The 14,892-nt window shown below is 52.2% G+C and overlaps 1 protein-coding gene across 1 annotated transcript in view; it reads right to left on the bottom strand.

Moving 5' to 3' along the window:
- LOC147659665 (transcription factor LBX2-like) overlaps positions 1-14,404 on the bottom strand; it is a 44,388-nt gene extending 29,984 nt beyond the window's left edge. The window contains exon 1 of the mRNA XM_086951566.1: positions 12,817-14,404. Coding sequence (XP_086807692.1) covers positions 12,817-13,141 — 325 coding nt within the window. The 5' untranslated portion in view covers positions 13,142-14,404. The remainder of the gene's footprint in view (positions 1-12,816) is intronic.
- Between the last annotated feature and the right edge of the window lie 488 nt (positions 14,405-14,892).

The following is a 14,892-nucleotide window of genomic DNA, read 5'->3' as shown; positions in this document are numbered from 1 at the left end:
GCCTGTCCTGGTGCTGCCGCCCTGTGCCAGGGTCCGGGGGCGCCCTGCTCTGAGCGCCAGCTGTGCCGACCCCCTGTGTGTCCCGGGCCCCCCCAGGGGGATAAACCGGGTACAAGAGGCGGCAATGTGCGCACCCCGGGGTGTGTGTGTGTGATGGGGGGGGGGGGGCAGGAAAATGCACTTTCCACCCCTGTGCCTGCTTACAACACAGACTACACCCCATCTTTACACACACACATGTAAACATACGCATGCATGCCCACGTCTACACACGCACACACACGTACAGAGGCGTCAATAAAGGTAAATCCAATATGTCTTCTTGTGCACTGCTGACATCATAGCTGTGGTGTCGTGCGTTTGATGACGTCACAGGGATGTCACCCCAGCTTTCCTGAACTATCTCAGGCAGTCACTCTCACGAGGGCGAGCAGCAAGCGTGACACTGCCGAGGGCTGCGGGCACGCGCGCGCGTGCACAGCACACGTGCCCCAGGAGCCAGAACGAAGAGCGAGGCCAGGCAGGTAGCTCAGCGGGTGAGGGTAATAGCTACAGAGGTGTCGACCAACTCTTAGATAATGTTAATATTATTCTGCTGTTCAAAATTTGAACGTTTTCGTTTCCTAAAAATATTACAAATACTTTCATGTTATGAATTCTCTGATGTGTGGGGAAATGTACAAATCCTATGATATTTTCACTTTTGCAACAGATAAACTCCTTTAGTTTTAAAGTGTCCTGGGTACACTTATTCACACATATAACACATAAAAAGCACCTGTGCCTTAAACTTCCATGATGTCATAAGGAAGTTACAGTAAAATGTTAGTCACCATGAAATGCTTTGAAATGTTACCAGTAAGCTGAAACAGTTGTGTTGCCTCACAATACACGTGTGTTACTCTTTATGAGGCATATTATCAAGGGGGTTTATCTCCGCCTTTTTTGGCTTTAAAAGCCAAGAAAGCGGAGATAAAATGATCTCCCTATTACCTAGCTGTCGCTAACACCAGTTAGCGACGGCTAGTAGAAGATAGCGACCATCTTGGGCCCCACTTTGCATGTCAGTGATATTTATCACTAATGACATGCAAAGTGGGCGTGCCAAGATGTTAGCGAATGAAAACAGTCTTTAACATCGCTATCTCCTATTACCAACTTTTGGAGATATTCGCGCTAAGCGTGAATATCTCCAAAAGCTAACACCTGCCCTGAGCAGTTCTTAGCCATGTCATCCAATGGGAGGTGGATAACATGGCTAAGAGCATTAGCTCGCTAATGCATGAATATCGCTGACTTTTCAGCGATATTCATGCATTGCGGCCGATTTTTATCGCATTTGTGAGAAACCTTGATAATACCAAGGTTTATCTGCGATGAAAATCGCCGCAGGTCGGCGATAAATTTTTGTCTCTAACCAAGCAATAGCGATAATTATCACTATTGCTTGGTAATATGCCCCTTAATGTATTTAATATATTGTTATTTTGGTTCAGCCGCAAAGAAATTAAAAAAATAAGAGAAGTTTTTTTTTTAAACTCCCCACCTTACCACTCTGCTGTGCACGTCACTCTCAGTCAAGCGCTCTGAAGTCTACACATAGCACTTTATAAACCGTGCGGAAACTCCTCTATAAATGGCATGTGTATGTAAGCATGAGGGGTGCCCCTCACCTCCCACCGAGGGCGCCCTTCAGCTCCTATCAGGGGTGTCCCTCAGTTCCCACCAAGAGTGTTCTTCGGCTCCCACCAGGGGTGTCCCTCACCTCCCACCGAGGGCGCCCTTCAGCTCCCACCAGGGGTGTCCCTCGGCTCTCACCAGGGGTGTCCCTCAGCTCACACCAGGGGTGTCCCTCAGCTCTCACTAGGGGTGTCCCTCAGCTCTCACTAGGGGTGTCCCTCGGCTCCCACTAGGGGTGCCCTCAGCTCACACGAGTGGTGTCCCTCAGCTCCTATCAGGGGTGTCCCTCAGCTCACACGAAGGGTGTCCCTCGGCTCCCACCAGGGGTGTCCCTCAGCTCCCATAAGGGGTGTCCCTCAGCTCACACGAGTGGTGTCCCTCACCTCTTATCAGGGGTGTCCCTCAGCTCTCACCAGGGGTGTCCCTTAGCTCACTCGAGGTGGTCCCCTCAGCTCACATAAGGGGTGTCCCTCGGCTCTCACCAGGGGTGTCCCTCACAGTTTTATTTTGTATTTTATTTTAAAAGTTCTATATAGCGCTAGCTTGACCAGTAAGTATCAGAGCGCTTTACATACACACAGTAAACAGCAGAGGACATTACATTACATAGGAGGCCGGCAGTAAGGAAGCAAACCAAAGACAAAAACACAGCCTGGGAGATAAATATGCAGCGGAGCAGAGGGGGAGAGCACATAAAGAAACGGCGAGAATGACACAGTCCGGTCACCCACTATCCTTGAATGTCCAGAGAGAGAGGAGACAACTCGGATATAGTAGTCTAGGTAAGTTGACGTTGGTCATGAAATTATTTGTTTAGGAGATGGAGTTTCAGGTCCCTTTTGAAACAGGAGAAGGAGGGGTCGCATCTGAGGACTCCAGGGAGAGCGTTCCATATCCTGGGAGCGTTGCCAGAGAACGATCGGTATTTTTTTTTTCTTTCAGTTTTGGTGCTCTGCGTCTAGCATTTATTGCAGTATTATACCTCTACTTGTACTTTATACGCTTTTGTAACCTGCGTCACTTTTTCATCTTGTAATACAATGTTTGCTTCTCTTGTATTTTGTTGGCTCACGATTGTCACTTTTGCCTCATGTAACTTAACTTTTGCTTTTGTAATTTGCTCATTTGTAATTTTCTGTTCCTATTGTGAAGCGCTCTGACGCCTTCGGGTAAAGTTTACACTATAGAAAAACGCATAAATAATATAAATAATAAATGATAAGAAGGAGTAAGTTGGATCTCCTTAGTGTTTTCATGCCCACTACTGTGAAGCGCTCTGATACCTTCGGGTCTTGTTAGCGCTATAGAAAACTTCTAAATAAATAAATAATAAATAAATGTTCTGGCTGGACCTGCTCTACTCAGTTTGATGTTCAGGTAGTTGGGGGCCGGAGAGTGGAGGGTTTTGTGTGAACCCACAGTCACAAGATGGCTCTTGTGAGCGCTTCTGTCACACACCTCGAGGCGCTAGAGATGGCTGCTGGAGGTGGGTTTGTAAAGCCTGAAACCGCTGTATAAACTCAGCAGAGCGGGTACCTCAGGCGGGGGTCAGTGACGCGTGACACAGGAGTGAGCGAGGGGGGGTGGGGGGGTCAGTGACGCGTGACACAGGAGTGAGAGGGGGAGGGTCCAGGGGGGCGCTCGAGCACAGAGGGGCTTCAAGCAGCACTCAGTGGCTCAAAGGGGCCGTTCCGGGTAATTAGGCTGAATTAATGCCCGGTAGAGAGGCGAGGACACGGCGCGCGGCTCACGCTCTCCCTCGATGTGTGCGTGGGTGTGTGTGTGGGGGGGGTGCGTGGGTGTGTGAGAAAATAACGATAATACGGCCCAACCCTCGGTTGATTCGAGCGCCGTGACACGTGGATTCCTGCAGGGCGAGGGTGGCATGGATGCCCTTGGTAGAGGGAAGCGACAGGGGTAAAGCACAGGAAGCGCCCCACAGACTCCGCTGCGACCGCTTCACTCCTGGGAGCAGCTGGCGGCAGCCATGATGACTGCTGGACTCCGGCCACTTCGCCACACACGCGCCGGGGCGTTAGGTCATGGAGGTCTGCACTGGGGGGGGGGGAGGGGGGGGGAGGGTCTATGGCCTCACGTGACACATCATTGAACATAGACTGACGGGCCCAGCGTTTGAACATTTTCAAAGAATCGATCAGGATATAGGTTGAGCATTGGATAATCTGGAGGGGGGGGGGGGTCCCTGAATCCGGCTTTAGGGGTGATACATCCGTAGATTTTAAGGTAAACCTCACAGCAGTAGGCAACCCCCAAGGACGGCTGCTGGGGCCCTACACCCGCCGTTCCCTATCCCTGTGCTGAGGTAACACCTCTTTTAATTTGGCACTTTTTTATTTTGCACTTTGCCATTTTAATGATGTGTAGCTTTGCGCATCGGCACTTTACCATGGAAAAAAAACATGGTCCGTTTAGCATGGTGCATACACCTGCTACCTATAGCGATTTACCTATGTTAATTCGAACCATTCCTATTGCAAATGTGCACTTTACTCATTAGGAAAAGACCAGTCCCCGACTATCACCCCGACCCCTTTAATATCTGCATTCGGCGTCTTTACTTATATATTTAGGAAGGAAAGGTACGAAATGTGTCTGTCTCGCCACAAGTTATCCAATGGCTGAAAGAAATGTTCGATACATTTGTAGTTTTTTTGTGCATCAAAACCTTTTGAACTGTATGTTTGAATCATGTGTATACTTTTAATTGACTAATAAACTATTATTAATGTCTGGGCGTTGTAGTTCACGCTGCCCGTGCGCTCTCCCTGTGCCAGGGTCGTGCGTCATCCGAGTATCGCTCTCACGACTATTATAACTATTATTATCCACGTAAGTCTATTATCACGGACGTCACTACTACTCAGTTCAGTAAATCTATTTTTCGATGATAAAAACCATCATAAAAATACAGGTTATTAAAAGTCATTATATTACAATACTGAACTATATGTGAGTTAAAAAAAAATAAATAAAAACAGATACATAACTGATAAAATTCATATACAATAGAATATATACTACTCTTATTATCTACATCACTATTATTACGATAATAACTGACGTCACTTAATATATGATGTCATTATAATTAATATCTTTATTATCGCTCTGCTGTGCTCGCGCTGCCGCGGCTGCGGCCGTCTCTACGAGGACAGATCCGAGCGGCGCCGAACTGGAGTGACCCCTCGGCGGGAGCGGGGTCGAGGCTGAGCCGCTCGAACCCGCAGCCCAGGCCCGAAGGAGAAGAAAGAAACTTACCAAAGAAACGTGAACTGATGACGAGCTAAACACGTGCCTTAGAAATCTGGGCGAGGCCTCGAGGCGCTGAGAGCCGCCCTGCATCGAGATCAGGTACAGAGGACGTGCACACGCGTGCAGTGTCTGAAGAAGTGAACCTAGTGTGAACATACATTGTATCTGTGGAGTCCTCGTGCACCGATCCCACGTGCTGCAGGGGGCCTGACATGTGCACACGTGTGCAGTGTGTCCGAAGAAGTGAGGGTGCGACGAGTGTGAACCCACATTGTATCTGTGGAGTCCTCGTGCACCGATCCCACGTGCGGCAGGGGGCCTGGCGTGTGCACACGTGTGCAGTGTGTCTGAAGTTGCGACAGTGCACAGATTCGTCGTGCACAGATCATAAATAGAGGAGCGGGTGCGCCCGGAAGCGTGCAGCGTGTTTTCACGAGCATGTGCACATTATATCTCGAAGTGAAATACTCCACTTACAAACTGTCGATATCAGGATACTACGCATGTGCTTATAACACGCGTGGCCCCTTTCGAGCATGCCAGCCTTATCCATGGGCATAATAAACTGGGGTGTGGCATAAACCCACGCACTCTGTGTTTTATGTGCAGACGGAGACTCGGGTTTTCGAAGTGTTTCAAGGGCTGTTTCTGAGACAATAAAACACATTTATCACCAGAGGGGCGCTGGGGGCCCCGAGAGTCCTGGTAACATGTATGTGTGAGTGAAGGTCGCACCGTGGCTCTGTCTGCTGAGGACCCTCAAGACACACGTGTCACAGACGGACGCAACGTGTGTTCGTGTCAAACAGAGTGTTGTGCGTGTAATACTTTCGAGTCACTGGGTTTTGACTGCACGGCGACCGCCGTACAGCGCCCTGATACCGCGATGGGCATGTTAGCGCATTTAACACACAATAAATACATAAATAGAAGTGTGTCTGGGGGCAGGGGTACCAAGGTGCACTTATCAAACTTAAGCACAGTACCGCCGCCCCCCCCCCCCCTTTAAAAGCAAACCGAAACCTGTCCTGTCTCGTTTACAACAGAGACGAAGCTAAAGCCGGCGCTGGAGGGGATGAAATGTGGAGTTTGGAAAGAGTTGTAAATGTAAACGTCTGGCTGAGCACTTCCGGCCCCTTAGAAACTGTGTGTGTGTGTGGGGGGGGGGGGGGGGTGATCCCCGCACATGTATCATACATGCACACATTCATGCTTAAGTATTAAAGCCCGGAGCTGGGACAGCGCGCGCGCACACGCATCTCGGTGTGCTCAACATGCGAGAACATTGAATCACACCGCGGCGTGCACGTGTACACTGTACAGTTCTATGGGTGTGTGTATTGTGTAGCAAAGGGTCACAAGACGGCTTGTAGCACAGGCAGTGACGTCGCGGCGTGCGCTTAAAACACGGGTGCAACATGCAATGCGTTCGAATGTGTGCAACATTTAAAAACGTCTAATGAACTACAACATGCAATTAAATGCGTCGTGCGAGCTCTTACAAAAACACAACAATATTTATATAAAATGCAACAAATGTTGCACACAAAAAATCCCCCTTGCGGTGTGTACAACATAATATTGCAAAGCATCGCGGTGCGCACAGCAAGCGAGGCCGTCGCGTGTGTAACAAGCGCTGCAATGCGCGTGGAAAAGCCTCAATTATATTAAAAACAATGCAATAAAAGGAGGTGTGTGCTACAAGTGAACACACCGCGGCCTGTGTGTGGCATGCAATGACAACGCAGTGTGTGTAGGATGAAAAAAATCGCAATATTTCCATGTAATAACATTTCGGCATTGTTTACAACATACAGTAACATTGCGATGTCTGTAACATGCAATAACCCCCGTGTCTATGTGTAACAACATCGCAGTGTGTGTAACATGCAACAAACCGCGGTATGTCCATGTAATAACATCGCAGTGTGTGTAACATGCAAAAAACCGCGGTATGTCCATGTAATAACATCGCAGTGTGTGTAACATGCAACAAACCGCGGTATGTCCATGTAATAACAGCGCAGTGTGTGTAACATGCAACAAACCGCGGTATGACCATGTAATAACACCGCGGCATCGGGTACAAGCAGAGATGCGATGTCGTGTTACAAAAGGCCGGTGAAAGTTGGCGAGAGGAGCTGGAGGGAGCCCTGCCCGAGGGGAGGGGGGGCGAGGGGGGGCGAGGGGGGTTATCTGGCGGGGGCTTAGCAGGAGGGCCGTTAATATCTGTGTAATAGGCCTCGGACGGATAAGATCTCCCCTGTCAGAGAGGGCCTTATCGGACGCTTTAAAGCCCTGTAATACCCGGACACGGGCAATTACCGATAGAGAGGTGTAATCCGGGCTGCGAGTGAACCGGAGTGGATTACACGGCCGAGGGCCGACCCTGCCGCATCCGGGGGTTTGTGGGACGCCATGGACCCTGTAAATACCACCCTCCATGAACGTGGGGGCACACTTGTACACACCCACCCTCCGTCGCCGAGGGGTGGGGGGTACAGTTGTACACGCCACCCTCCGTTACAGGGGGGGGGGGGCAAACTTTTACACGCCACCCTCTGTCGCCGAGGGGTGGGGGTACAGTTGTACACACCACCCTCCGTCACCGAGGGGTGGGGGGGGGTACAGTTGTACACGCCACCTTCCGTTACAGGGGGGGAGGGGGGCACACTTTTACACGCCACCCTCCGTCGTAGAGGGGGGGGGGGGGGCGGAAGGGGGCACACTTGTACACAGCCTTCGTTTGTTTTCTCTCCCTCCCCTGCACTGTGTACCTATTTTTCATGTTGTATTTTTATCTCGGTTTTGCTTCCTTACCGCCTTCCTACCATGTAATGCAATGTTCTTCTGTCTTTAGTGTGTATATGTAAAGCGCTCTGATACCCACGGGTCAAGTTAGCGCTATATAGAACGTTATAAATAAATAAATAAACTAAAATGGGGGGGATGGGGCGCAAACTTGTACACACCATCCTTCGTTACCGTGGGGTGGCGGGAGGGGGGCGGTACACTTGAACACACCACCCTCCACTACCGTGGGGGCACACTTCGAAATACCACGCTGCGTTCCCGTGTGTGGGGGTAGGGGGCTTCTTAATACCCTCCATTAACGAAGGGGGCACACTTCTGAAATCCACCCTTCCATCCTCGTGCTCTACTCTGGAGCAGGGTGCTTGTAAAGCCCACCCTTGTATTACGCTGGGCTGTGAGAATGGCAAACGTGTACGTACCGAGGCCCAAAGACCCTTTAGTGGGGGCGGGAGAGGGGGCACTCCAACCTGGGGTCACTGTGAACTGGGGCATTTAGAAGTGTGCTCAGGAAACACGTATTAAAAGGACCTGGTGCCCTTTAAATACACTCGAGGTCTGAGCCCCCGGGGCATTATCTGGTCTTAAAGCCCGCTCGACGCCGAGAATTCGGTTCAAGTGCCTCAGAGCGAAGCACAGTCCAGGGTCGCGGCGCCGGCCCTACAACCTTGCCTGGTTCCAGTGCACGATAAACTGACCCCGCATTCGGGCTGCTATCCGCAGGTTCCTGCCACTTTCCGAGTGTCAGAGTTAACTTCCTGCCACTTTTTGAGAGTAAGAGTTACGTCCCTGCCACTTTCTGAGTGTCAGAGTTAAGTTCCTGCCACTTTCCGAGTGTCAGAGTTAAGTTCCTGCCACTTTCTGAGTGTCAGAGTCAAGTTCCTGCCACTTTCTGAGTGTCAGAATTAAGTTCCTGCCAGTTTCTGGGTGTCAGAGTTAAGTTCCTGCCACTTTCTGAGTGTCAGAATTAAGTTCCTGTCAGTTTCTGAGTGTCAGAGTTAAGTCCCTGCCACTTTCTGAGTGTCAGAATTAAGTTCCTGCCCGTTTTGGGGGTCAGAGTTAAGTCCCTGCCACTTTCTGAGTGTCAGAGTTAAGTTCCTGCCAGTTTCTGAGTGTCAACGTTTATTTATTTATTTATGTATTAGAAGTTTAGAATAGCGCTAGCAGGACCCAAGGGTAGCAGAGCGCTTCACAACAGGTACAAAGTTAAGTCCCTGCCACTTTCTGAGAGTAAGAGTTAAGTTCCTGCCAGTTTCTGGGTGCCAGAGTTAAGCTCCTGCCAGTTTCTGGGTGTCAGAATTAAGTTCCTGCCAGTTTCTGAGTGTCAGAGTTAAGTTCCTGCCCGTTTTGGGTGCCAGAGTTAAGTCCCTGCCACTTTCTGAGTGTCAGAGTTAAGTCCCTGCCACTTTCTGAGTGTCAGAATTAAGTTCCTGCCAGTTTTGGGGGTCAAGGTTAAGTCCCTGACACTTTCTGAGTGTCAGAGTTAACTTCCTGCCACTTTCTGAGTGTCACAGTTAAGTCCCTGCCACTTTCTGAGAGTAAGAGTTAAGTTCCTGCCAGTTTCTGGGTGCCAGAGTTAAGTTCCTGCCAGTTTCTGAGTGTCAGAGTTAAGTTCCTGCTAGTTTTGGGTGCCAGAGTTAAGTCCCTGCCACTTTCTGAGTGTCAGAGTTAAGTCCCTGCCACTTTCTGAGTGTCAGAATGAAGTTCCTGCCAGTTTTGGGGGTCAGAGTTAAGTCCCTGCCATTTTCTGAGTGTCAGAGTTAAGTTCCTGCCAGTTTCTGAGTGTCAACGTTTATTTATTTATTTATGTATTAGAAGTTTAGTATAGCGCTAGCAGGACCCAAGGGTAGCAGAGCGCTTCACAACAGGTACAAAGTTAAGCCCCTGCCACTTTCTGAGTGTCAGAGTTAACTTCCTGCCAGTTTCTGAGTGTCAGAGTTACGTCCCTGCCACTTTCTGAGTGTCAGAGTTAAGTTCCTGCCTCTTTCTGAGTGTCAGAGTTAAGCTCCTGCCACTTTCTGAGTGTCAGAGTTAAGTTCCTGCCACTTTCTGGGTGTCAGAGTTAAGCTCCTGCCAGTTTCTGGGTGTCAGAGTTAAGTTCCTGCCAGTTGTGGGTGTCAGAGTTTATTTTCTGCCACTTTCTGCGTGAAAGAGTTAAGTTCCTGCCAGTTTTTGGGTTTGTGCCTGGTTGTCGATTGTTAGGGTTAAGCTTGTCCGGGGTTCCATTCTGGACATGTCGGCCTCATTTGAGTTTGATTCTGGGTGTCAGCCTTACATGTTTGACAGATTCTGGTGACAAACTTAAGTCATGTCTGTTTCTGGGTTCTCAGTTCTGTGACGGGTTTGGGGTGTCACAGTTAAGTCACAGTCAAATCTGAGTGCCAGCGTTACGTCTGTACCAGGTTCTGGGTGTCTGAGTTATGTCTGTGCCAGGTTCTGGGTGTCTGAGTTACACCTGTGCCAGGTTCTGGGTGTATGAGTTACACCTGTGCCAGGTTCTGGGTGTATGAGTTGCATCTGTGCCAGGTTCTTGGTGTCTGAGTAACACCTGTGCCAGGTTCTGGGTGTCTGAAATGTATCTGTGTCAGGTTCTGGGTGTCTGAGTTGCATCTCTGCCAGGTTCTAGGTGTCTGAGTTACCTTTGTGCCAGGTTCTGGGTGTCTGAGTTACACCTGTGCCAGGTTCTGGGTGTATGAGTTGCATCTGTGCCATGTTCTGGGTGTCTGAGTTACACCTGTGCCAGGTTCTGGGTGTCTGAAATGTATCTGTGTCAGGTTCTGGGTGCCCAAGTTGCAACTGAGCCAGGTTCTGGGTGCCCAAGTTGCAACTGAGCCAGGTTCTGGGTGTATGGGTTGCATCTGTGCCAGGTTCTGGGTGCCCGAGTTGCAACTGAGCCAGGTTCTGGGTGTATGGGTTGCATCTGTGCCAGGTTCTGGGTGCCCGAGTTGCAACTGAGCCAGGTTCTGGGTGTATGGGTTGCATCTGTGCCAGGTTCTGGGTGCCCGAGTTGCAACTGTGCCAGGTTCTGGGTGTATGAGTTGCATCTCTGCCAGGTTCAGGGTGCTCGAGTTGCATTTGTGCCAGGTTCTGGTTGTCTGAGTTGAGTCTGTGCCAGGTTCTGGGCGTCTAGTTGTGTCTGCGCCAGGTTCTGGGTGTCTGAGTTGCGTCTGTACTAGGTCTGGGTGTCTGAGTGGAGCCTGTACCAGGTTCTGAGTGTCTAAGTTGCATCTATGCCAGGTTCTAGGTGCCTGAGTTGCATCTGTGCTAGGTTCTGGGTGTCTGAGTTGCGTCTGTACTAGGTTCTGGGTGTCTGAGTTGTGGCTGTGCTATGTTCTGGTGGGTCTGAGTTACATCTCTGGTGGGTTCTGAGTGCCCAAGTTGCATCTGTGCCAAATTCTGGGTGTCTGAGTTGCGTCTGTGCCAGATTCTGTGTGCCCGAGTTGCGTTTGTGCCAGGTTCTGGGTGCCTGAGTTGAATTCTGTACCAGGTTCTAGGTGTGTGAGTTGGGTCTCCGCCAGGTTCTGGGTGTCGGAGTTGCATCTGTGCCAGGTTCTAGGTGTCTAAGTTGGGTCAGTGCCAGGTTCTGGGTGTCTGAGTTGCATCTGTGCCAGGTTCTAGGTGTCTGAGTTGGGTCTCTGTCAGGTTCTGGGTGTCTGAGTTGCATCTGTGCCAGGTTGTGGGAGTCTGAGTTGCGTGCGTGCCAGGTTCTGGGTGTCTGAGTTACGTCTCTGCCAGGTTCTAGGTGTTAGAGTAAGTCCATGCCAAGTGATGTGTGCCTGAGTTAGGTCTGTGGCAGATTGTGGGTATCTGAGTTAGGTCTGTACCATGTTATGGGTGTGGTACCCAAGTCCCTTCCACTTGGTTCTAAGTATCAGAGTAAGTCTGTGCCATGTTCTAGGTGTCAGTGGTTAGTATCTGCCAGTTTGTGGGTATCTTGGTCAGGTATATGGTGTAACCATGCGCTCTACAAATGAATACATGAATAAATAAAATATTAAATATGGGTGTTGTACCCAAGTCCCTGCCAGGTTCTATGTATCAGAGTAAGTTTGTGGCAAGTTCTAGGTATCAGAGTAAATCCCTGCCAGGTTCTGGGCATCAGATTTAAGTCTGCTCGAGTTTGTGGGTATCTGAGTTAGGGGTGCGGTACCCAAGTCCCTGCCAGGTTCTAGGTGCAGGAGCATGTCCCTGACAGGTTCTAGGCATCAGAGTTAAGTCTGCTCTCGTTTGTGGGTACCAGGGTTAGGTATGAACATGTTAGGGGCCCGGTACCCAAGTCCCTGCCAGGTTCTAGGTGTCAGAGTTAAGTCTGCTCCAGTTTGAGGGTGTCTACCGTAGGTCTGTACCATGTTAGGGGTGCGGTGCCCAAGTCCCTGCCAGGTTCTAGGTGCAGGAGCATGTCCCTGACAGGTTCTAGGCATCAGAGTTAAGTCTGCTCTCGTTTGTGGGTACCAGGGTTAGGTATGAACATGTTAGGGGCCCGGTACCCAAGTCCCTGCCAGGTTCTAGGTGTCAGAGTTAAGTCTGCTCCAGTTTGAGGGTGTCTACCTTAGGTCTGTACCATGTTAGGGGTGCGGTGCCCAAGTCCCTGCCAGGTTCTAGGTGCAGGAGCATGTCCCTGACAGGTTCTAGGCATCAGAATTAGGTCTGCTCTCGTTTGTGGGTACCAGGGTTAGGTATGAACATGTTAGGGGCCCGGTACCCAAGTCCCTGCCAGGTTCTAGGTGTCAGAGTTAAGTCTGCTCCAGTTTGAGGGTGTCTACCTTAGGTCTGTACCATGTTAGGGGTGCGGTGCCCAAGTCCCTGCCAGGTTCTAGGTGCAGGAGCATGTCCCTGCCAGGTTCTAGGCATCAGAGTTAAGTCTGCTCTCGTTTGTGGGTACCTGAGTTAGGTGTGTACATGTTAGGGGCGCGGTACCCAAGTCCCTGCCAGGTTCTAGGCATCAGATTTAAGTCTGATCTAGTTTGAGGGTGTCTACCTTAGGTCTGTAGCATGTTAGGGGCGCGGTACCCAAGTCCCTGCCAGGTTCTAGGTGCCAGGGTCTAGACTCACCTTCGGCCGCCTGTAGCACGCTCACTTCCAGCCCTTTGAAGGTCTTGCTCGCCAGCTCTTCCAGGGCGCAGAGGGGGGAGGAGGGGGCGGTCACTCCGTTCCTGGGCCCTGCGGGGCTGGGGCCCTTCTCCTGGCCCCTGGGGGCCCCGTGGCTGCCCGGCAGCTTCTTCACCGAGGGTTTGCTCAGGATGTCTTCGATGCTGAAGGGTGTGAGCGGCTTGTTGGAGTTGGCGGGGGGCGGCAGCTGGTCGAGGGGGCCCCGTCTCCTCTCCTCGCTCCGGGGGTGCAGGAGGGTCCCGGGCTTCATATCTTTGGTGGAGGTCATAGCCAGGACCCCCCACCCTTCTGAAGCCCGACAGCCCCTCTCCAGGGGCAGGGGAGGGGGGTCGTGTGCGTCGAGGAGCAGCGCGCTCTGTCCGGCGGCGAGGGGCCCTCAGCAAGCCCCCCGAATCCTCATTCTGCCCCGGGCGTCCTCCGATGCCCCCCCAGAAACAAAAAGGCAGATTCCGGAAGCCGAGGGGTCCTTAAGTCTCATCTCAGGGCCCGAGGCGTGGCTCCTCTCCCCGGGGCCCCTCCATGAAGCTGCGCTGCTGCGGCCAGGGGTGGTCTTCAAGGCGCTAGGATCGGCGCGGGGTCCACGGTCTGTCCAGGGCGCACCTCGGAGGGGACAGGAAGGACCCTTCGGAAGGACAGGCGGTCCACCCAGAGAGAGGGGACAGGCAGCGTCCAAGAGAGGACAGGCGGTCCACCCACCGAGGAGACAGGCGGTCCACCCACCGAGGGGACAGGCGGTCCACCCACCGAGGGGACAGGCAGTGTCCAAGAGAGGGCAGGCAGCGTCCAAGAGAGGATAGGCAGTGTCCAAGGGAGTGTCCAAGAGCGGGCAGGCAGTGTCCAAGAGAGGGCAGGCGGTCCACCCACCAAGAGTGCAGTCTGTCCACCCACAGAGGGGTCAGGCTGTCCACCCACAGAGGGGTCAGGCAGTCCACCCACAGAGAGGACAGGCAGCGTCCAAGAGAGGGCAGGCGGTCCACCCACAGAAGGGACAGGTAAAGTGTCCGGAGAAAGGTCCGGCGGTCCACCCACAGAGGACAGGCAGCGTCCAAGAGAGGAGGCAGGCAAAGTGTCCGGAGAAGGGTCGCAGAGTGTCCGGAAAGAGAACAGGCTGTCCACCCAGAGAGGAGCAAAGCAAAGTATCCTTAGGAAAGGCAGGCTGCCCGCTAACAAAAGAGGCAGGCGTCCAGAGAGGGGGCAGGCCCCCCTCTCAGAGAGCAGGCAGGCAGAGTGTCCAGAGAGAGGGCAAGCTGCCTAACCATAGAGGAGAGAGGGCAGGCTGTCCACTCAACGAGCAGGCAGGTAGAGTGTCCAGAGAGAGGACAGAGTGTCCACTCACAGAGCAGGCAGGCAGAGTGTCCAGAGAGAGGGCAGGCTGTCCACTCACAGGAGGCAGGCAGAGTGTCCGGGGACAGGCAGTCCGATCACCAGTGGACAGGCAGAGTGTCCGGAGAGGACAGTCAGTCCACCCACAGAGAGACAAGTCCGGCTCACCACCCCAGGCAGGAGGGAGTGCAGAACAGCCCGCAGTGCCCCGCACTGAGCACGAATGCAGAATAAACAGGCAGGAAGGGGCAGCCCCTCTGCTGCTTCTGGGGAGGGGTCTGGGGGCCTCAGTCACACCCCTCCCCAGTGCAGCCTGCTAACGAGTGCCTGTGCTGATTGGGCGCTGATGAATTAATGGCAGGCGGCCACTTACCACCCCACTGTCCTGGCTTAAAGGGGCCGTGCCAACGGTGGGCACCGGGGGAGGGGCTGGCAGAAGGGTGACAAAGTTTGGAGTGAGTGTCAGAGGGCCCCGCCCCCACAGCCCTCTCCCAGCCGTCGGACACGTGGGCCTTGCTCGTCCTTGGCACGGCTCGGTGGGATGCAGCCTCCTGGTTGTGTGACCGGCGGTGCCACCGGAGGTACCGCCCTCTGCCCATCGCTGCACTCACCACTTTTATCAACAGACTGATCACTTTAATCAACAGACTGTTCACTTTTATCAACAGACTGCTCACTTATATCAACAGACTGTTC

Source organism: Lissotriton vulgaris, unplaced genomic scaffold, assembly GCF_964263255.1.
Source record: "Lissotriton vulgaris unplaced genomic scaffold, aLisVul1.2 SCAFFOLD_3487, whole genome shotgun sequence".
Taxonomy (NCBI): Eukaryota; Metazoa; Chordata; class Amphibia; order Caudata; family Salamandridae; genus Lissotriton; species Lissotriton vulgaris.
This window is presented reverse-complemented; position numbering and strand designations above follow the sequence as displayed.